This window comes from Lutzomyia longipalpis, chromosome 4 (assembly GCF_024334085.1).
Source record: "Lutzomyia longipalpis isolate SR_M1_2022 chromosome 4, ASM2433408v1".
In the NCBI taxonomy this organism is placed as follows: domain Eukaryota; kingdom Metazoa; phylum Arthropoda; class Insecta; order Diptera; family Psychodidae; genus Lutzomyia; species Lutzomyia longipalpis.
Genome location: NC_074710.1, coordinates 1,918,541 through 1,943,230, shown reverse-complemented (window position 1 = coordinate 1,943,230; position 24,690 = coordinate 1,918,541). Strand labels below are relative to the sequence as shown.

Sequence of the window (24,690 nt, the reverse complement as noted above, 5' to 3'; positions counted from 1 at the left end):
TGCCACGACACACGATACGCAGCCTAAAATTCTTGAAGAGGTGTCAAAGAGAAGAAAAATTTAGTTTTGGCTTTTTTTTGCGTGGAAATTGTGTGAAATTCCTGGATTATTTTCCGTGAAAATTACCTTGTAGGGAATTCTCTTACCTGTGATTGTTCAAATACTTCACATTAGCTATGCCACGAGGTGAGAAAAAGGCAAAAATATGGAGGTTTTCTCACAATTTTCTCATTTATTTGCCTTGTCTTTGTCCCACCGCATTTTCACGGGAAAATTTGATAAGTTTTGCAGAATTTAGAAGATTTTTGAGGTTTTTTTGATGAGAAAATGTCGATATTTGCTTAATTTTCCGAGGGGGTTTTGGGGAATTTTCATTGGGGGAGTTGGGTGAGAAAAATTCAATGTAAACATAACCAAACTTTTGTGTTCTTTGCCAGGAAAATTTGTGAATCACAAAGGGCGCAGTCGCCACTTTACGAATCCGGAAGAATTGGAGGAAGAGCGCAGGAAGGAGCAGAAGAAGAAGTAAGTTCTGTGGAGATTTCTAAAGTTTCTGAGAAGGGTAAGAAATCCTTTTTATTTGTCTTAAGATTGCAGAAAGAATCTGATAGTGAGAGCGAAAGTCCCGATGAGGAGGAAGAGGAATCCGAGGGTGGTGATGAGGAAGACGAGGAGGAGAGTGAGGAAGAGGAGAAGCCCAAAGGAGTTTCCGGGTTGATTGATATCGAAAATCCCAATCGTGTGACGAAGAAGACAATCCAGAAGGTGGGACGAATGAGTCTCGAGGAGGGTGAGGCCTCCAAGCCAGAGCTGACACGTCGTGAGCAGGAGCAGATTCAGAAGCAGAAGGCACGTAGGCAGTACATGAAGCTCCATGCTGAGGGGAAAACAAAGCAGGCACGTGAAGATTTGGCACGTTTGGCCATTATAAAGCAGCACAGGGCTGAAGCAGCTGCCCGGAGGGAGCAGGAGAAGAAAGGTAATGCAATTCCTGATAAAATTTAACCCTTTTTGTCTAATTATTTGACTCTCTTCTCCTGCAGAGAAAGAAGAAGCCCGGAAGAAGGCTTCGAATGCTTGATAGCCAACAGGAAAGCCTCCCGTCGCATGGGATGCATCCGGAATCCACCCAATTGGACATTTCTCTCAACAAGACTAACTGAATTTCCTCCTCAACCACCCCCCCTAGGCACACACTCACTGAATTTTGTTTATTAAATTTAAGGAAATGTGTTTCTATATGGAATAAAAAAAAATTGAATTCACAGCGCTGAATTTAGAAGAAAAATCTTTCAAAAGGACTTTATTCATTTTCATCCAAAAACTCCCCCAAGATTCAGCGGCAAAAAATCATTTTATTTCGAAAGTTGATCACTAAAAAGACCTCGAAAGAGTAAAATTAGAAATTCATATCGATAGGAAAAACGGGAAAATGCCATGTGAAAGTTTTTTAAAAAAAAAAGTGTGGAAAATCGCATTTTTTGTGCTCAGGGATTCTTCCAGAAATCGGATTTTTAGCCCATATTTTCCATTTGTCCCCCGCGTCCCCCGTCTATCTTATTAAATACAGTCAGAAAATTCTAATTTTTGCTAATATCTTTAAAAAATACAGCAGATCGTGTAAAATTTACAGAATGATGGAATTTGTGAAATGAGAATAGTTTGAAACAAAACGAAAAAAAGTTCAGCGGAATCCGAAAAAAAATCGTTCAAAACAAGGATTATACGTTTCTGTTTCGTGAACAATCTCAACGTAAATAATAAACAAGTTAAAACGTAATAAATTCGAAAATAGCCTGAAAATGTGAGAAAAGTGGAAATATTTTCGAATTTTAGACGTTCTGCGGAATTTAGAATTGCTTCGAAGCGGAGTTTTGTTTCTTTTACGTATATTTCGGTTTCTTGAAGACGGGTTTTGTTGTTTTTTCTCACTTGCCCCGTTATATATTGTGTCGCGCTGTCACTGTCAAACAAGAAACGCGATTTTTATGTTTTATAACCGCGTTTCGTGTTTGACAGTGACAGCGCGATACAATTTGACAAGGAGCAAGTGAGAAAAAAGCAACGAAACCCGTCTTCTTACAAAAAGCTTTGGTTAGGCCTTTAAGGTTCTGTAAAATACTTTTTCTTCTGTATTATCTATTCTGATGTTTATTTAAATTTCTGAGTTTTATTGTCGTTTTTTTCATGTTTCCAGTAAAACTTTTAGTCAGACTTTTTAACCCAAATAAGGAATAATTTTCTTGGTTTCTCATGTTCCAAGAATATTTCCTATGATTTTAGCACGATTTGTTGTAATTTTCGTGTTTCATGAAACTATTTTCTGATTGTTTTATGTATCTTTTGCAGTTTCTAATGTTCAATGAAACATTTTTAGATGTTTTTAATGTTTAATAAACTTTTCAATTTTTTTTCCAATAGGTATAGAATATTTTTCTCATTTCTTGTGTTTCGTAGAACCACTATCGGATTCTTTTACGCACTTTAGCTTCCTACTTGGTTTCTCATGTTCTATGAAACCGAAACATATCATGGACTTTGTTTCGCCTTTTGCAAATTTTTGTGTTTCGTTCCAAGGAACACTTCTTAATTTTTTACGTTCCGGCGTTCTGTAAAGGTTTACCCGTTCTACGGATTTTCTTGTTTCATGTGTTCTTCAGCTCTTTTCTTGGTTTCTTATGTTCCATGAACTATTAATCGATTTCAATAGTTTCTACGGATTTTCGTGTTTCTTATGTTGTATGGAAATTCTTTCATTTTTTTAAAATTCTTTAGTTCTTTGTTTATCGGGTTTTGCGTATTAAGTTTTGATATTTTTCGCGTTCCGTAGACTTTTATGTTTCTTGTGTTCCAAAGAACTCGTCATTTTTTACGCCCCTCCGTTTTTTTTTGTTTTCTGCCCAATCATTTTTTGGCATTTTCCGTACTACTGATTTTCTCTTTGTGTTCTGCAGACTTTTCTTCCTTCTCATTCTCCGTGGAAATATTTTCGTATCAGTAACCAGCAAAAAAATTTTTATAAAAGAAAAACAAACTCAACATTTTTTCTCACAAGAATTTTATTTAATTTCTTCTCAATTACAATTAATGTAATTTCCAACGCATATACAGCTAATTAAATAAAAGAGGATTCTATTGACATTCACATTGAATATTAAATTAGTATTATATGAAAAAAAAAGTCATTCCTTCATTATTCTTCCCCGTTGCGCGCGTGATAAAAAACCCCAAAAGGAAAATTTTACTTCACGAAAATGACTCGAATTATGCGAAATCCTCTTTTATGCACTTTGTCTGTTTTATTACCATTTTTTTTCACTGTTTAAAAAACACGGAATTTCATGAAGATTGTTCTTTTTTTTGTGGCAGATTTATCTTAAACCAATCTCTAAAAATCATTAAGGTGTTTTTTTCTTTTTCTTTTAAATATAATTTTTATACATTTTGTAATATTTTCTTTCAATTTTTAATCCCTATATTTCTTTTTTTTTTTAATTTCCTTTTTTTTTCAAGCTGAAATTGAACATTGACGTCGGCAGCACGGATTTTTCTTTAATTCCCTGCAAGAAAACTTAATATTTATCTGCGATCGCGTTCTCGCGAATACGATCGTCGTCGCGACGATTGGCGACTCCTTGAGCGACTGCGTGAACGTGATCGTGACCGACGCTTGCTACTTCCCATCTTCCTGTCGCGACTCCGTGAACGATGCACCCGTGAACGCCTATCCAATTCCCGCCCACCCACATAGTAGCGAGATTTTCTCTCCTCATACTCACGTTCGTTGCGACTGCCGCCCTTGCGGAGTTCTGCCTTCCGTGGTCCAGCAGTTTTCTACCGGAAAAAGCAACAAAAAGAAAACGTTAAAAATTCAAAATTAAATTAAAAAAAAAAGAATTCTCTCACCTCAAGATCGGTCAATTTTTCACGGATGGCCATAAAGCCCAAATGGAGTTTCCCACCAAAATGATCAGCAAGACGCACATCGTTGTCGTGAATACCCAAATAGGCTGAACAAACCTCACAAACACGTAGCTTCTGCTGTTGATACGTACTTGCTGGCATTGATGAACGATACTCATGTTCCGCCTTTACCTTTTGCGAACGCAACTCATCAATCTGCAAAAAAAAAGGAAAATTAATTTATTTTTCCAGCTACAAAAAAACTGCAAAGAAAAACAAACCTCTCCCATCAATTTCATGCTCTCCTCAACTTCCCCAGCTTCTCCAAGAGCTTCAGCTTTTGCCAACTTCTTCCCAATCTCCTCGGCCAATTGATGCACTGCATTGGCCTTTTGAGCTACTTCGGCTGTTAATTCTTCTTGAGTTTCAGCTAGACGTTTCTTAGCTGCCTCAGTTCGTCTATCGCAATCAGCTATGAAAGCCTGAAGATGTTCCATTGCCTGCAAATTCAATAATTTTTAATTAATTTATTTATTAATTATGTGTAATATTGAAGGTTCCCTTTATTTTTAATACATTCAAGCCAAATTTATTACACGTATTTTTGCAGTGTAGAAAAATATTATTTTAGAATTATTTATTTCAAAAATTAATTTTTTATACAACGCGTAAAAAAAGGTTTTTAAATTTTACCTGATAGGACTTTCCTTTTAATTTATTACACGTACCTATTTTTTTAAAACAATGTAGAAAAATATTAATTTACAATCAATCATTTAGTTCAAAATTGTAATCAAAGAATAATTTTTTACATCACGCGTAAAAAAGGTTGACAAATTTTACCCGACAGACCTTTCCGTTTATTTTTAACACATTAAAGCCTTTATTACACGTTGTTTTGCTGCGTAGAAAAATATTAATTTAGAATGAAATGTTAATAAATTGAATAAATTATTTTTTACACTACGCGTAAAAAATATGGTCGAAAAATACTACCCGGCAGGTTTTTTTTCATAGAAAACTCCAAATAATTTCCATCAGATTATCTGACTTCTTAATCATGCAAATACGGATTAAAATTCATTTAAAAAAAATATTCTAAAATGTTAATCCTGTAAGTTTGTTAGGTTCATGATTTTTTTTTCATAAATCAAGAAATATTTTGTACACAATTTGTCAGCCGGGTTAATGTCAATAATATTAAAAGTACTAATCAGCGTAAACTTGGCTTTTAGATGTATTTATCATTTTACATCACAAACTCACCTCAATATCATAGTAATAATCCTTGTTTTTGGATGCCTTCTCGTAATCGGCACGAAGAGCAAGGTCATGTACTTTGGGGCATTCGCCCAAATCCATACGCTGATCAGCCAAAAAGAAAAAGAGCATTGTCTCAAGTAAGTTTTCTTTGCATAGAGCAAAATAATTAAAAAAATTTCTCACATTTTCTGTGTATTCTTTCTTTTTTCATTTTTATTTTTAAAAATATTTCTAAATATTATTTAAAAATTGAATATATAAAAAAACAAAGTCTATGATTTTTATTTAATTAAAATAATTTTGTTTCTTCTCACGTTTTAACTTTAAATGTGTTTTTTTTTTCTTTTGCTTTAGGCCCTGTAACCACACACATCCTAAAGGGGGAGAATAAAATTAAATTACAAAAGAAAAAAAAAAGTAATTTGACAAAATATTATGTTATTAGTCATAATTTTTTGTATATTATATTTTGTTTTTGACGAACCATATTTGGATGCAGGCATCGGGAAATTGTGTGATATTTTGTGGATCGATGTTGATGGATGATCTGCAGAGATCTGTATTCATACTCACACTTCGTCGTCTCACAAACTATATTTTACTCAATGCTTTTTTTCTCTTCTTTTGTGAAAAAAGAAAATCAAAAATTTTACATAATTCTTCACATTTTGCGTGGAAATTTTTATCATTTTTGTAGTTTTTTTTCTGTTTGGTTAACTACCGTCATTTTTTTTTGTTAAAATTTAGAAGTTATATGGTTTGAGTATTTGCTAAAATGTTTATTTAATTTTATATTTTAAAAAAAAAATTTCTTTATTTTCTTGAGAAACTTAAATCTTTACAACATCAATATTAAATTCGAATAAACTCAAATTAACTTTTCAATATACTTTCAGAAAGCAATTTAGGCCCTCTAGAGTACAAAATAGACCACAATCTCATACTCAAACCGTTCCTAACCTCCAAAAATCACTTTTTGACTAAATTTCAACCAAAAATGACTGATAGTTTATCCCAAAAATTGAAAAAAACTACTTTAGTAACTTCTTTAGTGTAAGAAATATCTTTTTTTTTTAATTCAGAAGACATAGAATAGTGATAAAAGAGAGAGAGACTTACAGACTTTTTGTGTCTTTGCTTTTCTGTAAAACTCATGGCGTCTTTTTTTTCGAATATCAGTCATTATGCCCATTATGCCGTGCCTACAATGCCCCGTAGATTATTCACATTCGGAAAGAAATATACAAAAAAAAAAGAAAATTTCTTGAATCACGAAATTTTTAAAAATTTTTTCAACAAAGAAAATTTTTTCCAACAAAAAACCCTCTACAATTTATATTAAAAAAAAATTAAGTAAAAAATAGGACGTACCATTCTGCAGTGTGACTGTTTTGGTTAAAAAATAAATTAACAAAAAATAATAATTGAAAAAGGAAAAAAAATACAAATTTATAGTTTTCTCTTACTCAGGACAACACCCCCATTTGACCGGATCATCTCCCCATCTGGATCATTTCACAGCCACAATGATGATCATCAGGGAAGAAAATCATTGATCTCATTGTTAGTTTTTTTTTTTCATTCGAAATCGCGACTTTTTTCTTCTTCAAAATTCTTGCTGAAACGTTTTCTTGATGAATTTCTTGTAAAATCTACTCACCCACAGAAAGGACACCAACGGTGTGTTGAAGGGAAAAATGCATTAGCATAGTAAACAAGGGTTCTACGTACAATTTTCACGTGGTTTTCCACATCTTTGATTTTTGCTTTTTGGATTTTTGTTGTTTGCATTTTAGATTTTCTTTTCTTTTTCTTGACAATCTCTGTTGAATTTTTGCTCTCATTGAGAATTTTTTTTTCTTTGTGTACGTACCCAATATTTTCCGGAAAAATCTCACCGAGGGGGATGAAAATATTCCACAAAAAATACATTCCTAATTTTCTTTTCAGGCGACTTTTTTTTTGCAAAGGACTAACATTAAAAGTATTTTTTTTTTATATCTAAGAATCAAGATGAAAGAATTCTTTAAAGAAATATTTAAAAAAAAAATGGTATTCAAGAACAAATTAAAGATTTTTTTCATTATTTTTTCTTCCATTTTGATTGATTAACAGAAGGTTTCGTTTTTTTTTTGTAAAAATAAATCTATTTTAACCCTGTTTTTGTTTTGAATTTTTTTTACTATTTTTCTATACAGTAAAGAATGAGATATTGTGTTTCGTGATACAATAATGGAGCACCTAAACATTTATTTCAAAAATGTTTTTAATATTAAAAGTAATTTTTAAAAAATGATTTTGAATCATAAAGATTTCTTTTTAGACAAAAAATATATAAACTGCAAAGATAAAAATTAAATATAGCATGGATGGAACAGTATAAAGCGAAAGAACGGTAAGTAAAACTTACGGGCTGTGATTCTTTCTTTGTCAGTGAAATGTGAAATTGACGGAAAATTGGGGATGGGCAAATTTTAAGTAAGGCTTTCTCGCGCACCGAATCACAGCCAACGCTCAGAAATTTTGTGAAAAGCCTTAATCGTGGGCGTTGGCTGTGATTCGGTACGCGAGAAAGCCTTACTTAAAATTTGCCCATCCCCAATTTTCCGTCAATTTCACATTTCACTGACAAAGAAAGAATCACAGCCCGTAAGTTTTACTTACCGTTCTTTCGCTTTATACTGTTCCATCCATGCTATATTTAATTTTTATCTTTGCAGTTTATATATATTTATCTTTGCATTTTATATGTATATATAATGTATATATCTATGCATTTATATATATTTTACTTTACTTTTGTATATGTATATATAAAACGCCCCGCTTCGCGGGGCGCTAGACTTGAACAACTCAAGATATGACATGTTAACTTTAAAACGCGATATCTCCGGAACGGCTACATAGATTTTCTTCATTTTTGGCATGGTGATAGATATTATAGCCAGCTATAACATATCCAAATTTGAAGCAATTCTATAGAGCGGTGCTCGAGATATTCATCGAAAACTCATCGAAAATTTTGTTTTCGATTTTAGCGCCACTTGCGGTCATTTTTTGAACTTGCGATGTTTCGAGCAGTTGTAGGGCTCGTTAATATCTTTCATTTGAGCCCGAGTTGATCAAAATCGGTCAAGCCGTTCTCGAGTTATGGTCGATTTTCGATGAAAAATTGTGGCGGCCATATTGACTAAACGGCTTGACCGATTTTCAAAAATGAGGTATCGTTTGAAAGGTCTTGATGGCCTCTACAACATATCAAAATTTTAGACCTCTAGCTAAAATAGGGGCTGAGATATAGCGAAAACAAAATTTGACAGTTATTCAAAATGGCGGACGCGGGGGTGGGGGGTTGGATTTGACTTCATAATCGGATGTCTTCCACCCGATATATGAACTTTGCCGTTGACCGCAAGTCTCTATCTATTACCGTTCTCTTGCAATATAGCGTTATATTCCGGCCGGACGGACTGCCGGCCGGCCGGCCGGCCGGCCGGCCGGCCGGAAAGATTTTTGGCGCCACCATTTTTTGGAATGTAGGGACCCTAATTCGTGCTCATCCTAAGTTTGAGCCCGATCTGACGACTTTGCATTTTTGAGTGTACACAGAAGCTGTGCTTCTTTGAAGAAAGAATCACAGCTAAAAAAGTTATAAAACAATAAATATAACTAACGTTCAAAATTCAATAATTCTATAATTTTTAACGTTAATGTATGACTGATGTACTGCTGGTTTCGACTAGTAAAATCAACAAATCTCTTCTTGAAATGTAAAGAAATAATAAGAATGAAAAAAGCTCTCTCATTGGTTGATAGATACACGAAGAGTATTTATTAGCTAATTAACGATCAAATAATTTTCTAATTGGTTGAGCTTTGGTGCAAAGTTTATTTGAATATCGACATGCCACGGACTTTCGATATGAACATCGAAGCGTGTTCGAAGAACTGCAAAAAACTGCTTCGCTTTTAAAATGCTTCGATTATTCGAATAATCGAATATGATTCGAATAATCGAATATGATTCGAATAATCGAATATGATTCGAATAATCGTATAATTTTGAGGTACCTAGTCGAAGCTTTGAAACTTTTTTATGTACTTATTCGATGAGCTATTCTCGAAATAACTCCTTTACAAGAGACCAATTTTTCTGAACTCAACCGATTCTACAAAACAAGATTCACTGCCTATCAGGGCTATCACACTTAAGCTCCAAGTGCTTGAGCATCATAACCTCTATGTGAGTACGAGAGAGACAACAATACTGTTTTTTTCTCGTTCTTTCACATGTAAAATCTTAAGCATCAAGTGCTTAGAGCTTTGGTGTGATTACTCCTTATGACACGCTCTAAGCACTAGATGCTTAAGCTTTTACATGTGAAAGAACGAGAAAAAAACAGTATTGTTGTCTCTCTCGTATTCATATAGAGGTTATGATGCTTAAGCACTTGGAGCTTAAGTGTGATAGCCCCCTAAAAAGAAACACCATGCAGCATTGCAGCAAATGCTTCATGACCCGAAGAAAAATAGCTTTTATTTCGCGGAAAAAAGAATTTTTCTTTAAACTTTTCTTGAAAAATTCTTTCTATTTAACAGGGATATAATATTTGAAGGCAGCCATACTCGAGTATGGTTCATATCATTCGGACATGTCGATACAATACTAAAGAAATTTTTGTAAGCTTTGTAAGAAACCGCCCCCTTTTTTTCCATAGGTGCTCCACTATTTTTATCTTCCACGAAACATTCTCCATTCATTTAAACATTTTTTCAACATAATAAGAATCTTATTAAAAATGCATAATGATAAGAAAAAAATTTAGTGTGTGCTCCCCAAGATAATGATAGCGAAACCATAACTCTTTTAATTGTTTTCTTATTTTTTTTTCTCTCAAGGATTGATAAAATCAAAAGCACATGGAATCTGATGGCCACAAAACAAGCCGTCAGAGCACAGATTGGCAATATATATAAATTCCATAGATATATATTGAGGGGTAGGTGGGAGAGGAGGTATATATAGAAATCGATACTGATTGATTTTTGTTTGTTTGTTTGGTTAATACGTACGGCAATTGTACTTACAAAGAGGCCTATTTAACATTTTTTCTATCCACATCTTAACAGAAAAAGCGATGGGCATTTTCTGAAAAGTATACATCGTAACATATTAAGAAGAAGCAGAGTTCCTCGCACGATCTTTGGAAGATTCTTTTCTTTATTTTTTTTTGTTTTCTTTTGGGTGTGGAGTGGGAACAATTGGAGGGGAAGGAGGCAAGGAAAAAAAATAAAGTTTTGCAGAAAAAGAAATTCAATGGAAATTACTCTACATGAAAGGGAGGTGGGTGGGGTGGGCGGAGGGTGGGAATTCTGGTACTCTGCTGAAGAGATCCAGAGGGTGAGGAAGGAAAACATACTGGAGGCTTTTTAATGTTCCTGGGAAGAAGATCCAGAGGCCACACAGCTTATTTATTTATGAAATTGCTTTCCTTCCTTCCCCGTTTGTTTATGTAAATAATAAAAAAAAACTTCCGGACATTCCGGGGGGTACCTACCGTGGAGGCGAGAATTTCATGGGGGCAGCATCCAAGGAGGAAACTTTTGCACACTTTCCCATCGTGGAAACGCAGCGTATATCGATTGTTTTCACCTGCAATCAAAGGAGAAAAAAAACGTCGTGACGCGTTATATAAAAAAAAAACATGGGGCGCTTTGACATTTCTCCGTGAGAGAAAATTTTCACAAAGAATTTTCAACGCACCATTGCGCCCTGTGCCCATCAATTGATCAAGCATGGCACGCATTTGATCCGTTGCCGTCATTTTTGCCACTTTTCACGCCTTTTCCCCCAAAAACATCCACAGAAAACACAATTAGAAAATTTTCTTCTTTCGTCAAAAAATCAACTCCCCAAAGAAACTTCACTTTCACTTTTGACTTCTTTGCGACGCCAGCGCCACCACCACACTTTCTCGCAATGGCGAAAGCGGCGAAAATTTCATTTGAAGAAAGAAGAAGAAGAATTCCAAGAGAATCAACAAGAAAAAAGACGCGGCGAGCGAAAATTGTGATATTTTGGGAAAGAAAAGCGTGAAAATGGAAAATATCATTATAACCTACTTCGTGAATCCCCATAGATTCTGGTTTAAGCGCGAGGAATTTCATCCAGATGAGGAAATTAGTATTTTCCGCGCAAACTTGGATCGAGCTCTGCGGACACAGAGCTTCAATGCGGAAACTTGGACGCCGGCTGTTGGGGAGGTAAGTTCTTTGTGGCCCCTGCGCCCCATGACAACATGGAAAAACTAACGGGTACCCTTTTTTGTAGACTGTGGCGTACTTCCAGAGAGATTCCGCTGTGTGGGATCGAGCGGTTGTGCGTGAAATTGCTCTCAATGGAAACATAACCTTGTGGATTGAGGATTGTGGGTAAGTTGTGCCCGTTATGTTGCACCCGGAAGCACTGTTATGACGATTTGTCTACTTGCAGGAAGCTTCAGAAGGCGAGGAAGAAGGAAATTCGCCCCATGCCAAAGAATGTGATACTTCCGTCGAAGAAAATTGTTCGGGAAGGGGGTCTTTTTGAGCTTATCCCAGCAAAAAGGGTAAAGATTGCTTCGTAAATTCTCATTTCCGGGCATTCCTTTATGCTTCTCTTTCTCTTTATCTTCTAGAAATTCAATCTCAACACAATGCGAATACAAATGGTTGACTGCGGAGGGGTATGGGCTGAAGATGCAATTGAATTGATGCGCGAAGCAATCAACATTGCTGACAGCATTACATTTGAGATTAAGAGCTCCCCCGATAAGAATACGGCCTTTGGGAATCTCACATTTCGCCTACCTAATGGAAAATCCCTCACAGCTGTGGAACTTCTTGCAGACTACAGCCAGCAATCTGAGAAGTTTTTAGAAGGTAAGTTAATTCGTTTTTTTTCTTCAAGTTGTGTTCTCTGTTTTAGAAGTAACCTAGAACTGTAATCAAGAAGTAGTCAAGGAAAAGCTTTTATTGAATTAAAAAAGCTGAAAGGAATTAGAGCTTTAATTATTTTATTCATTTAGATTTCATTTAAAGTTTATTTCCTAGTTTTGATTTTTGTGCAAGGTTCCTTTGAAATTACTTAGTTTAAAGCTTTTCCTTCATTTCTGAGCAAAAATTCATTAATTTGCCTAAAGTTTGTTCTTTTTTCAAGCTAATTTGTATTCTTTTTGAAGAGAATATTAAGCATGATATTTAAGCCTAGAAGGAACAAGCCTTTTCTACTTTCAGCGTTCTGTTTTGTAGGTCCTTCAGCGTTAATTTCGATTTATCTAATTTATTTGTTTAATTTGAAAAAAAAATCATTTTTCCTTCCCATTTTAACCTGAATTTTCCTTGATTTCCCTGAAAATTTCATTTTCGTTTTCTATTCTCAGTAGGCTTGGCGTCATTTATCCTAACCTCAATTTTCACTTTCTCAATTCTTCAATGTTTTTTATTCTTTTTTCCCGTTTTGTATATTTTCCATACCTTCAATCCATTGCAAGTTAAGTAATTTAGTTCCTTTTCCACAAAAATTAGCTAAAAATCGCTTTTTTCATGCTTTTCGTTACTTCCTTAAGTTTAATGGCGGATTCACCTGAAGTTTGCTACATATTTATTCCACAATTTAAATCTTTTTTTTTTTTTTTCAAATTATAACCGTCAAATCTGTGAAATAGCAAGAAAATCCAAGAAAATCAAGCCAAGATCTTGCAAACTGATTGAGAATTCCTGCATTTTTCAGTTATTTCGCGGGATGTTGCGTGTAAATTGCGTCTTGCTGGTGAGGAGAATTCCCCAGCGACGACGCCGAGTATCAACAGGTGTTCCGTAAATGAGTGGGTGGAGAAATCCATTGATGTGCTCGATGATAACTTTGACGATTCCGTCAGTACATTCAACCCACAGCATCAAACATCCCGGGAGAAGTTCCCAAAGATGAAGCTTCCATCGCCCAAGCAGAAACCATCGCAGCCCCCATCTGCTGGGCGAATTGAATCCTCCTGGACACCGCAGCCACTTCCAAAGCCTCAGGGAATTGATAGGGGCTATGATGGTGATTTCAGTCCTAATGCAGCAAAATCACACGAACAGCCAAAGCAGAGGATTACAGCAGATGACATTTTCAAAGGGATGTCGGGCAGCTCAAATACCGATTCGGCCAATTTATGCCCAAGTGATCAGGATATACGGAAGATTTACAATGCAAATGTCGAAAAGGCCCGCATGATGGCGCGTGAGAAGTTAAATAAGTCCTCCAATGGCGCAGCATCCACCATGCCCACAAATGGCCTCTCCGAGAGTTCACGATCGCATCACAATCCACAGCCAGCGGGGATGCTGCAGCATGCACCGTCGAAGAAGGCAAAAGAAAAGATGGAGAAGGCAATGCGCAGAGCCGGAATGGATCCAAACAGGTATTGATCCTCTTCATCTTAAGGCCTAAAATTTAATAATAAATTTACAGAAGATGTATGAAAGAATTATATAAAAAAAAATTAATGAATAAAATGGTGAAGATAAACTTGATCTATTTTCTCCAATTTTCTTTTTATAGTCCGGGAGTGGATTTGCGGGAATTGGGTGAGGCTCCGGTGGCGCGTACAGCAAAGAAGAGGTACCAGAGAGTCCTGGTACATTGTCCACTACCCGTGACAATGGTTGAAAAGATCACAGATGCCTTCTTTTGTCCGGAAGTCCATGAGAAGCTGAAGCAATTCCGGTAAAGTTTTATTTTAATTCAATTTCATTCAATTTTTTTCTTTTTTTTTGTGGCATTCAAGCCGGGTCAGAGTCCCCGGAATTTGCCTGAATTTCCAGGATTTAAGATTTTGATTTTCTAAGAAATATTTGTGGCGAGAGACGTTTTGGGCTCTGAAATATTCGGCCTTAAACTAATCCTATCCAAGATTTCTTTTTTTTTAATCTTTTACATTTCTTTTAAAAAGAGTAATTTGAATTTTTTTTAATATCTTATTTCTGGTTCTTTGAGAAAGCTTTAAGATCTACTAGAAAAAACTATTGTTTAGCACAAAACTTTCGTGCCGACATGTCGTAAGATAATCCAAATCTTTTCCACTTTTCGTCATTAGAAAAAATATAAATTGAAAAAAATCTTTAAAAAAAATTAAAAAGTTTTTGTTAATTAAAAAATAATAATTTTACGAAAATAAAAAAAAAAACTAATTATTAATTGAATGAACGTCCTATAATTTTGCCATAAACAAGTTAATTTTTGCTGAATGATTTTTTTTCCATAGGAGCAGAAGTTCAATTCCGTTATAGATAAAATTCTAGACGTAACCTACGACTAAAACGGCTATAAATATTTTTTATGTATGATTTTTTTTTACTTAAAAGAATTTTACTTTTAGTTCTCATAGCGGAGACACATTTTGTGCTATAAAATTGTTCTTCTAGTTTTAGACAAAGAAAGGAATTAAAAAGAAATATTAATAAAACAAATTAATTTAATGAACGTCCCATAATTTTGCTATAAAACAACTTTTATTCTGATTTTTTTTCCTAAGGCGCACACGTTCAATTCATGAAAATGTTGTTATGGATAAAATTCTAGGCGCTCCCTACGACTATAAAAGCTGTAAATGATTTTTTACTTATAATTTTAATTTTAGTTCTCCTCTTCACTCATACATCTACAATACTTCTGTTTCACATAAATTAGATTTTTTTATAGCACAAAATGTGTCTTGGCTATAAGACAAGATTTTAACGGTTTTTAGGGATTTTTTTTTCTATTAAATCTTTAAAAAATCTCAAAGAAAATCTAACAAATTGTTTTCTTAGGATTTTCTTTAAAAAAAAAAAAGAAGCCATAAAATGAAGTAAAAATAAATAAAAATAATCCTTCCCGGCAGCATTGATGATGTCCATCGTATTCAATCTCACGCATGGCCACACATTTTCCGTGGTGGTTCAGCTGTTCTTGTGGGGAATAGGAACAGCGGTATGACACTGGCCTACCTGCCAATGCTGTACACGCGTATGAAGCAAGATCAGGAAGATGGGACATTGGGGCTGAATGTGGGGGCACGTGCCATTGTTATTTGTGGCTCAAGCCGGAAGGTGCAGAAGACGAGTAAGACGTTCGATGGGTTCAACGATCGCCACAGAACACAGCTGACTGTGTTGGCTTCATCGGCACCCTGTGAGACGCGTGATCATGTGATTGAGCTGCAGAATGGCTTTGATGTGCTCTTCACGACTGTTCCGGGCTTCAAGAGACTCCTGGAGTGTGCCCAACAGGAGACAGTGGATGTTTTTCAGTTGGAAGATTTGCAGTATATTGTTGTGGATGACTACGATACCATTGTGCAGCACTATGGGAAACAACTGAAATCCATCCTGAAGACTCTCATGTCGCGTGTCGATGAGCACGGGAAGTTTAAGACACAGGTGGTGTTCACGTCAACACGATGGATGCCGGAGTTTATGAGTTTCCTCAAAAGGTGAGTGTTGGAAATTTATTTTATCTTCATTTAAAATGATTTATCTGCGCTCCTTTGCCTTTAAGGGGTGTTTATCTGGCGAATATATTGATTGAATAATAACAATATCTCCAAAGATCTGATTATTCTTATTTTCAGCTAAAATTTAGTACTTCTTCGGTTTGAATTTACTCTTAGAATTTACTTTTTTAGTACTTTTAAGGATAAATTTAGTTCTAATTCGCCTTGGATTTAGTACTATTTCGGCTTTAATTTAATACTTATTTTTTCCTTAAATTTAGTACTTATTCCTTAATTTAGAACTTTTTCAATTTGAAATTGCTATATTTTTAGCTAAAATTTAGTACTTCTTCGGCTTGAAATTACTATACTTTCTCGGTTAAAATTCCCTTTTTTAGTACTTTTTAAGAATAAATTTAGTACTTTTTAGGCTCAAATTTAATACTTTTTCAGCTTAAAACTAATATTTTTCCCATTGAATTCAGAACTTTTTCGGTTTAAATTTTCAATTAGAATTTAGTACTTTTAATTATTGAATTTACTTCTTAAGATTGAATTTTAAAAAATAACTTCTAAATTCTAGCCGAAGCAAAAGTAAATTCAAGACGAAAAAGTACTAACTACAATAATTAATAGTACTAAATTTAAGCCGAATAAGTATTAAATTGAATTTCACTTTGGCTAGAATTTAGATTTTTGCTTAAATTTAGTTACTTTTCCGATTGAATTTAGAACTTTTTCAGTTAGAATTTAATATATTCTTGGCTAGAATTTAGTATGTTTTCAACTAAAATTTCGAAGGCGAAAAAAAGAAAAAGTCGTAAGTCCCTTCAGCGGCCGAAGGTACTTTTAGTACTTTTGATTATATTTTAGTACTTTTGTTTATACTTTATACTTTAGTACTTTTAATTATTGAATTAACTTCCTGAGATTGAATTTTCAAAAAATAGTAAAATCTACTCGAAGTAAGAAATTTAAATCGAAAAGTACTAAATTTAATCGTTAAAAGTACTAAAATTCTAGCAGAAAACATTATACGGAGTTCTAACCAAAAACATGGTTAAATCTAGCTTAAAAGGTATACAGAATACAGTTGGAAAAAGTACTAAATTTAAGCCGAATAAGTACTAAATTGAATTTCACTTCTTTTTGCTAGAATTTAGTAGTCTTTAGGCTTTTGCTCCTCAGTCTTTACCAATTTAAGACTAAGAAAAGGACGGAAATGATTGTCTGTTGGATATTTTGATTTCTTTGGCGAATTATCATCATTTTTCAAGCCAAATGGTTTATTTTCCCCACCTTTTCTTTATTCACCATTCAAATTCACCACCATGACTTTATCGCCTCGTACGCGCGCCAAATTCAAACTTAAATATTTCTCAAAATGGAAATGAGTATAAGAGATTTTTCTTTTGCCCCAAAGGTTTGACAATCCAATGCTGTGCATCTCATCGGGCGTTGAGGCTGCCCTGTACGGAAGGGCAAAGTTTAATTTGCAAATTTTAACGCGTGACGAGAAAGTACGTGCTGTGCGTGAAATTTTGTCAACGCAGAATTACTTTCATGAACCAACAATGGTTATTTGCAATACAGCTGAAGAGGTGGAGCACCTGGCGGATGTTCTCCGGAAGGCCAGTGTGTCTGTTATGGCATTTACAACGACAACAATTGAGACACATCAAATGCACAAGAATGCAGTGATTTTGTGCACTGATGCCTGCTTGTTGCACATCAATGTGCGCTACATACAGAATCTCATTCATTTTAGCCTGCCGGAAAAGTGGAGTATGTACGATCAGCGTTTTGTGGCGTGTTTTGAGTACTATGAGGATCAGGTGACAAGTGGTGGGGAGCCGACAAAGCCACCAGTCAATGTGGACATCTTCTGCGACCAAGACAATGATTTGCAGCTGCCGAAATTGATTGATTTCATGCTAAAGCGCTTCAGTCGTGTTGCCATTGGACCGGAGATTGTGGCTTGTGCGCAGGCAAGTCTGGAGCGGAAGGAGCACAGGAAGTTGGCACGGGGCGTGCCATTGTGTCCGGCAATGATGGAATTCGGGGAATGTCGCATAAAGCGCTTTGATTGTGTGCATCGACACAATTTTAGTCCAGCCGATGCGCCATCCCCGCTCCTGCCCACGAAAGGTTTCATCCGCATGAAGATTGTCAATGTGCTGACACCGCTGCACTTTCAGGGCTATGTGCAGCACTCAATGCCACATCGTATCTCGCCCGAGAGTGAGTGGCGCATTGAGATGCAGAGTGATAAATTCTTGGTCTTCCAGAATGATCTCAATCGGCATATGATGTGCGAGGGGAATCAGCTCACCCCGTCATCGGCGGATGTTGCAGAGAATGACATCTACGTGCTTCCATTTGATCACACGTATTTGCGGGTACGGGTGGATAGTATTGTGTGTGAGAGGTCAAAGGTCATGGTCTCCCTGACGGGGGTTGATGTACCCAAAACAGTGGAAAAGGTCTCAGTACAGGATCTCCTTGTGCTCCCACAGGAATTCCGGGATTTCCCCCATCAGCTCATTGATATACGCCTCTTTGGCTTGATGCCGAATGACAATGAAATGCAATGGGATGCAAGATCAATTACAAAAGTCAAAGAATGGATTAAGGAAGCCAATGAATCGAATAATCTTGCCTTCCTCGGAGAGGTTTGTTTTTCCTTTATTAGGTGGTATACCACAATTGTGGCCAACACCAAGTAATGTAATCGTCAGAAAAACCTACCCCCTCAGATCGGCCTCATACTTGGTATGAGCACGTTTTAGACATCCCCCACATTACGAAAATGCTGGTGGAAATTTTTTAATCCAAACTTTGCCTTATAACCCGAAAACAGTGAGACATAGAGACTTCCGGTTTGAAGTTTTCTATAGAAATGTGGGTGTAAAATTTCATTTTTTCGCATTTTCAAAATCCAAGATGGCCGCCGTCCGCCATTTTGAAATACCGTCAACCACTTCCCTTACAGCTAGAGGTCTGAAATTTTAGTATATTGTAGTGCTCAGTGAGACGTTTTCATCAACAGTTCATACTTGAAAATCGGTCAAGCGGTTTATCAAAAATGGCGGCATAAAGCAAAAAGTGTTTTTTCGATATAACTTGAGAACGGCTTGACCGATTTTGACCATCTTGGTACCAAATGAAAGGTTTCAAGAAGCCCTACAACTGTCTATAACATTTCAAGTTCCAAAAATGACTGCAAGAGGCGCTAAAATCAAAAACAAAAATTGCCTAACTTTAAGGGGCAATATCTCCGAATCCCCATCATCGATTTCCTTTAAATTTTGATATGTTGTAGCCTGACTCAATGTCTTTCATCAGTCCGAAAATGAAGAAATTCTATGTCGCCGTTTAGAAGATATAGCCATTTGAAAAATTCTTGAATTTGAAAAGTTCCAAGAGCCATATCTCTTGAACGGCTTGTCCGATTTTACTCAACTTGGTATCAAATTAAAGGTTTTGCAAAACTCTACAACTTTCTAGAACATCAGAAATCTTTAGAACCATTCCTTCAGTATAAAAAATGCCAAAATATGATTTTGTAAAAGAAAAGTCCGCCATTTTGTGTTCTAGAGGTGACCTTGAAAAATATCATAATATATCCTAAATTATAGATTATTTCAGGACCTTTCCATAACTAGTCAATAAATTTCTGTAGCTCTTATAGAATTTAGAGATATGTGCATTTTTATCTTTGAAATTGCTTAATTTTACAAATAAAAATCAATTTTGCCCATTACTGCTAACAAATTAAATTCCAACGCATAGACTGACCCCTCCGCGCTGTGTTATACCAACTTTTATAACTGGACGTGGAAAAATCTCTATTTTTGATGTATTTTTTTTTTCTTTTCAGATTGAACTAACGCTCAACAAGACAATTTACGTGAAATCTCTCTTCTGTGTTGAATACTTTGACACGAATCATACGAATTTTGTGAAATTCTCCCTGAGAAATCGTATTCTCAATGAGCAAATTGGCATGGAGTGGGACAGGGAGAATATTAACTTCCTCAGAAATCTTGCAGAGGCCATTGGTGAGGAATTTTCATTTATCGTTTTCTTCTCTTGCTCAAATGCAGGACATTTAAACAGGAAACTTTTGTCTTTTTCTCTTCCGGAGTAGGATTGGAGGAGAGGAAGGAGGCAAAGGAGGAGGAACCTCCGGAGGAAGCAGTAGCTCCACAACCACAAATTCCCTCACGGTGGATGTCCTTGGCAAAGGAGGCTTTTGTGAATGTGCAAATGTTGAATTTTGAATCTCCAACGGAATTCTACGTGCAGGATCTCACACGAGCACCCGCCCTTAAGAAGCTAAATGAACAAATAAGCACCTTCGTGGAGCAGGGACTGAAGAATCTCCGTGATCTCCGTGTTGGCAATCACTGCCTCGTACGCATGGATGAGACGTACATTCGTGCGAAGATTTGGCAAGGAACACCCGATGATGATGAATACCATCTCTTCCTTGTCGACGAAGGATATTTCTCCATTTATAAATCAGAAGAAATCTTTGAGATTAGTGAAGCTCTCATCAAGGATTATCCGTTTTTTGTAAGTAAAAATCTTATTTTTTTTAAATAATTTTTATTTTTTTAGGGAAAATTGTGAAATTTTATGAATAATTTTATTTGAAAAACAATTGTCTTAAAATCTTGTCTTGGAATTTACGGGGGCAATCCTTGAAATATTTTCTCTGTTTCAACGATTTCTTGGTCGCTGAAAACAAGTTTTTTTTGAAAATTTTTGCTTAAAAAATTCTCTTTGAATCCTTGACTTAAGATTAACAGGAAATGCGTTTTTTTGAGAGAATTTTTCTGTTTGAAAAAAAGGAGATCATTCAATTTTGTGTTGAAAAAATGAAATACTGTAAAGCCGCGAAACTTTACCCATTTTTTGGTGAATAAAATCACACAGGGAAAAGTAAGGTTAGAATGATAAATTCGACATTCAAAAATATTTTTAAATTACTTCGGAAAGGTGAAAATTCAGGAAGAAAATTAATTAACATGATAGAAAAAGATAAATTTAAAAAATCGGAAAAAATTAAGAAGGACGCAAAACTCTTAATATTCATCTTATTTGTATTGTTTTCCGGGAGAAAGTTAAACATTAATTAAAATAAGAAAAATAGAAAAATAAAGAAAGGCGGAAATGACGTTTTAAAATACTGAAGAAGTAAGTTCTTTTCTGATCTTCTTCTATATAACAAAGAAAGGTCTGTTTGTTGGTAATCGTCGTTCCGACTTTTCTATACAAATCCACACCGTTTGACCGATCGCGATGAAATTTGGTACAGAGGCTCCTTATAACAGGCCGTTTCAGATGGCCGTATCCATTTTACCCCCAAAGCCCCCCTTCAGGTAGCCCCCATATAAAGTTCATGCAGTTTTTGCGAATTTTTGAATTTGGCGCTTGAAATGTTGTATGAAAATGATTTCTTCTCTTTGCAATTTTTTTCTTTTGGGATCGATAAATGGCCCAAATCTGCCTTTAAACCATCACAATTTATTTTCTGTCTAAAATTTGCGCGAAGCGCAAAAAATCCCCGCGAAGCGGGGCGAGGTAAATTGGAGCGAAGCGACATTTTACCTCGTTGCTTAATAAACTCAGACTAAATTTTCATTGGTAAGGATTTTTTCTTAGCCAATTTCTAATGATTTATTTAGGGTTTCTTGACTATTTTGTGTTACTATTAAAAAGTCTATCAAGAAAAAAAAAATCATTAATTTTTATAAAATGACGTTTTTATTGTAATAAATCTATCGAATCGATTTTGATGGAACTTTGTAGAAAACATCCTCGAAGAACAAAGATAATTTAGAAAATGGTTCAGTTAGAATTGGATGAATTTTTAAAAGATTCTTTTATTTAAAAAAAAATTTTTTTTTGAATAAAACAATACCGAATAAAACAATTAAAAGAACGTTTAATTTATTAGTGCAAAGTAATTTAAATGAATTTAAAAAAAAATTGTGGACTTTGTGGACCTTGTGGACAGTTTGCACAAAAATGAGTAAAGTTACCCTTTTCTACGGTATTTCATGTTTGAGCACAAAAATGAATATCCTCCTTTTTTTTCTCAAATAAAAGAAAAAACTGTTTTCAATTTTCCTTTTTGCTGGATCGAAAAGAAAGCATTTTCCTGATAAAAAAGAAATTATTTTCAGCAAATGAAAAGAATCATTTTTTTTTTCATTTAAAAATTTTATTAATTTTCTTTAATTTTCGGAACAAAAAAAATCTTTTTTAGGCCATTCGTTGTGCACTGCTGGGAGTGACGGAGAGGGCGTCAAAGTTCTCGGATGAGGAAGGAAATGATGAGATGTATGAGAAGTACTTCCGTGTGCCCAACGATAAATTTGCCCTCAATGCTTACACGGTGGATGAGAAGGTGCTCAAGGGTGGGGACAATTGGAGAGTGAAGGTGCACTATGTGATCCTCCTGGCGGCCGGGGAGGATGTTCCGGTGGTGAATGAACGTGTTGTTGAGGGGAATTACTGCGTGCGAAATGACAAATGGGCGACTGTGGAGAAATTTATTCGAGATGTGGAGGAACATCCGCAAATTCTGGAGGATTTATCGAAGAAATTGGAAGAGGAAAGGGATTGGGATGAGGAGCTGGCAGCAGAGGAGGAAGCTGCGAAGAAGGAGGGAAAGGTGGAGAAGGAGGAGAAGAGTGTGATGTACAATAAGTTGGAAACGGAGGGAACGGCATCAGGGGATTCATCTGGTGTTGCTGCAGCACTTCCGTTGAAGCCATTGCTTCCTGCTCCTGCCATTGAGTGGCGTCAGACAAGTCAGGATATCATTCTGTACGTCACAGCGGTTGACATGAAGGACTATAAGGTTGAATTGAAGCAGAACTACCTCACACTCGGCCTGGTGTTTGAGGATAAACCACAGCAGGGGTGTGTGATAAATTTCTTTGGGTGCATCGTTGTGCCCAGCAGTGGGGTACGTGTGCGTGGGAATAGTATTGTTATCAGGCTGAAAAAATGCATTTCCGGAAAGAAATTCAACTGGCCAACACTCATGGATCCCCCGGAGAAGGTTTCCTGGCTCCGGGAGGCCATTGAAGCGGTAAAGAGTGACACCGAAGAGTCAGACGGATCGGAGAAGCCTCTCATCCAGAAGGGATCACCGGGAGAGAGTGAAGGAAGCCCCGCCGAAGACAGCTCCGACATAAGTAGTTTCAATTCTGACAGAGATATTCACTTTGAAGATCATTTTGTGCCACCAAAAAAATGAATTTTTTAAAAGATTTTCCCACAATGTTGACAAATTAAATCAAAACGTTCAAATTTGCCATAAATTTTCTTAAAAAAAATGAATTATAAAATGAAATGAATTATTTTAAATATCTGAATTTTTTTTCTAATAAAGTTTACGAGAAAAAATGAATTTTCTCTACTTTTTTTGGATTTTATTTTTTCCAGTATCCAGGAGTACTTCTCCCTGCATTTTCTTCCCGGAAAGACCCAGAGAACGTTGAAAGAATGCAAATGACTCTACTAATTTTGTCGAGGGGTGTTTATTTGAGCTAGCCACTGAAGAAGGCTCTGAGCGGGGCCGAAATGTCTGGGAAGATTCTGAGTTTCTTTGGTTTACTTAGTTTCTCAGTTTAGTTTCTTTGGTTTTGATTTACAAAAAATAAAATTAAAAAAAAAACTATTTCGGAAAAATACGTCAGCATTTTCCGGACGATGAGAAAAGCGAAAAAATGCTATTTTGGAATAGAATAGATTTTGGTCCAAAATTGATTCTTAGGTCCTCCCGTCTACACGATCTACACTATCTATAAGAATTATGTGACAATTCCGATAGAAAATGCGGAAAAATTCAACATTTCTTAACATTTTTCCAATTCTTATTACTTTTTCTTGCTTTTCTGAGAGGATGGAGTGAAATTATACGTCCAATATAAAGAATTTTTTTTTTTATATTTTTAGAAAATATTTCGATATTCCCGAAAAAACGTCCAGAAAATGCTGCAAAATGCGTTTTTTCCCCCAAGAATTTATAGAAATGAAACAACTGTTTAGGAAATATTACATTTTTCAGTATTATCCGGTTGGATTTTCAGGAAAATCAAAATATTTTTTGAAAGAAAAAATAAAATTTTACACTCTCAAAAGGATAATTTTCAAAATAAAAAAAAATGTTTAGAAAAATCACATTTTTTCTTCATTTTCAGAGGGAGTTGTGCCACAATTCACTTTAATATTTGTTATTTATTACACGTGGTGTAAAAAAAATTTCTGGTATTATACATCTTGTTATCGTGTTAAGAAAAGAACGTTTCACTGCATTCCTACAATTTCTTCATTTTGATCTTATTTTTTTAATTATGAATTTACTTTTTCTTGAACATAAATTAGACGAATTTTTACACATTTTCCGTGAGCTTCAGATAAGGAAAATTCGTGAAAAATGCATGATTTTTTGTAAGTTTAACAGGTCTCATCAGCATTTAAAAAAAAACGGCATCAGCCCAGTAAAAGTGTTCGATTTTTCGATGAACTCCCCCGCAATATGTTTTCCGGCCATTTTCCTGTTGCTCTCTCGGAAAATTGTCGTGAAACTTGGGAGGTTTTTCTCCACAACGAAATAATCCATCAAAGTGAATTCGACTTGCGCCAGAGGCGATTGCTTTTCTTTTCTCGATCACCCCGAGATGATCAGTGCGTCGCGACGCGCCGTTGGAGTCAGTGCGCCATTTCCGCACCCACACACTCCCTCACACCATTTTCCACTTAAGTGACGTGGATTGAATTTTTTTTCTCTCTCGATTTTCTTGTCTAAATTTCCCTTGAGAAGAAAATTTCAAGGGTGGGAAAGATCGCGCAGAGGGTTTCTTCGGGGGAAATTTGTGCATCTTCAAAATCTTTTTTTTTTTGGAAGTTTGTAAAATGATCTCATTTGCGGAGGAAGGTGAAAAGTCAATTTTCCCTAAAAGCATCAAGAGAAGACCTTCGAGAGGGTAAGTCCTTTGGCCAAATT

At 35.5% G+C, this 24,690-nt stretch overlaps 3 protein-coding genes across 6 annotated transcripts; 2 read left to right on the top strand and 1 right to left on the bottom strand.

The window, feature by feature from the left end:
* On the top strand, positions 1 to 1,288 carry LOC129795722 (28 kDa heat- and acid-stable phosphoprotein). Its single transcript, XM_055837199.1, has 4 exons — positions 1 to 186; positions 438 to 525; positions 591 to 979; positions 1,044 to 1,288. The coding sequence occupies exons 1-4, from the start codon at positions 177 to 179 to the stop codon at positions 1,079 to 1,081; spliced, it is 525 nt and encodes a 174-aa protein (XP_055693174.1). The 5' UTR covers positions 1 to 176; the 3' UTR covers positions 1,082 to 1,288.
* Positions 1,289 to 3,041: 1,753 nt separating this feature from the next.
* LOC129795656 (putative RNA-binding protein Luc7-like 1) lies at positions 3,042 to 11,135 on the bottom strand. Of its 4 annotated transcripts, none has more exons than XM_055837114.1 (6): positions 10,931 to 11,135; positions 10,725 to 10,819; positions 5,170 to 5,268; positions 4,185 to 4,403; positions 3,907 to 4,119; positions 3,042 to 3,834 (listed from the first exon to the last, which is right to left on the bottom strand). In XM_055837114.1, exons 1-6 carry the CDS (start codon positions 10,989 to 10,991, stop codon positions 3,580 to 3,582), a joined length of 942 nt encoding a protein of 313 aa, XP_055693089.1. In that variant the 5' UTR covers positions 10,992 to 11,135; the 3' UTR covers positions 3,042 to 3,579. The 4 variants fall into 4 exon arrangements, with proteins under 4 accessions (XP_055693089.1, XP_055693092.1, XP_055693091.1 ...); XM_055837117.1 differs by lacking the exon at positions 10,931 to 11,135 and adding an exon at positions 10,255 to 10,315 and having other exon boundaries at positions 10,725 to 10,820; XM_055837116.1 differs by lacking the exons at positions 10,725 to 10,819; positions 10,931 to 11,135 and adding exons at positions 5,481 to 5,540; positions 5,651 to 7,947.
* A 76-nt stretch (positions 11,136 to 11,211) lies between these two features.
* On the top strand, positions 11,212 to 23,091 carry LOC129795445 (putative ATP-dependent RNA helicase TDRD12). The gene is made up of 11 exons (XM_055836723.1): positions 11,212 to 11,430; positions 11,498 to 11,598; positions 11,660 to 11,774; positions 11,844 to 12,087; positions 12,938 to 13,610; positions 13,751 to 13,915; positions 15,072 to 15,662; positions 17,086 to 18,334; positions 19,543 to 19,723; positions 19,813 to 20,240; positions 21,940 to 23,091. Exons 1-11 carry the CDS (start codon positions 11,266 to 11,268, stop codon positions 22,936 to 22,938), a joined length of 4,911 nt encoding a protein of 1,636 aa, XP_055692698.1. The 5' UTR covers positions 11,212 to 11,265; the 3' UTR covers positions 22,939 to 23,091.
* Positions 23,092 to 24,690: the final 1,599 nt, after the last annotated feature.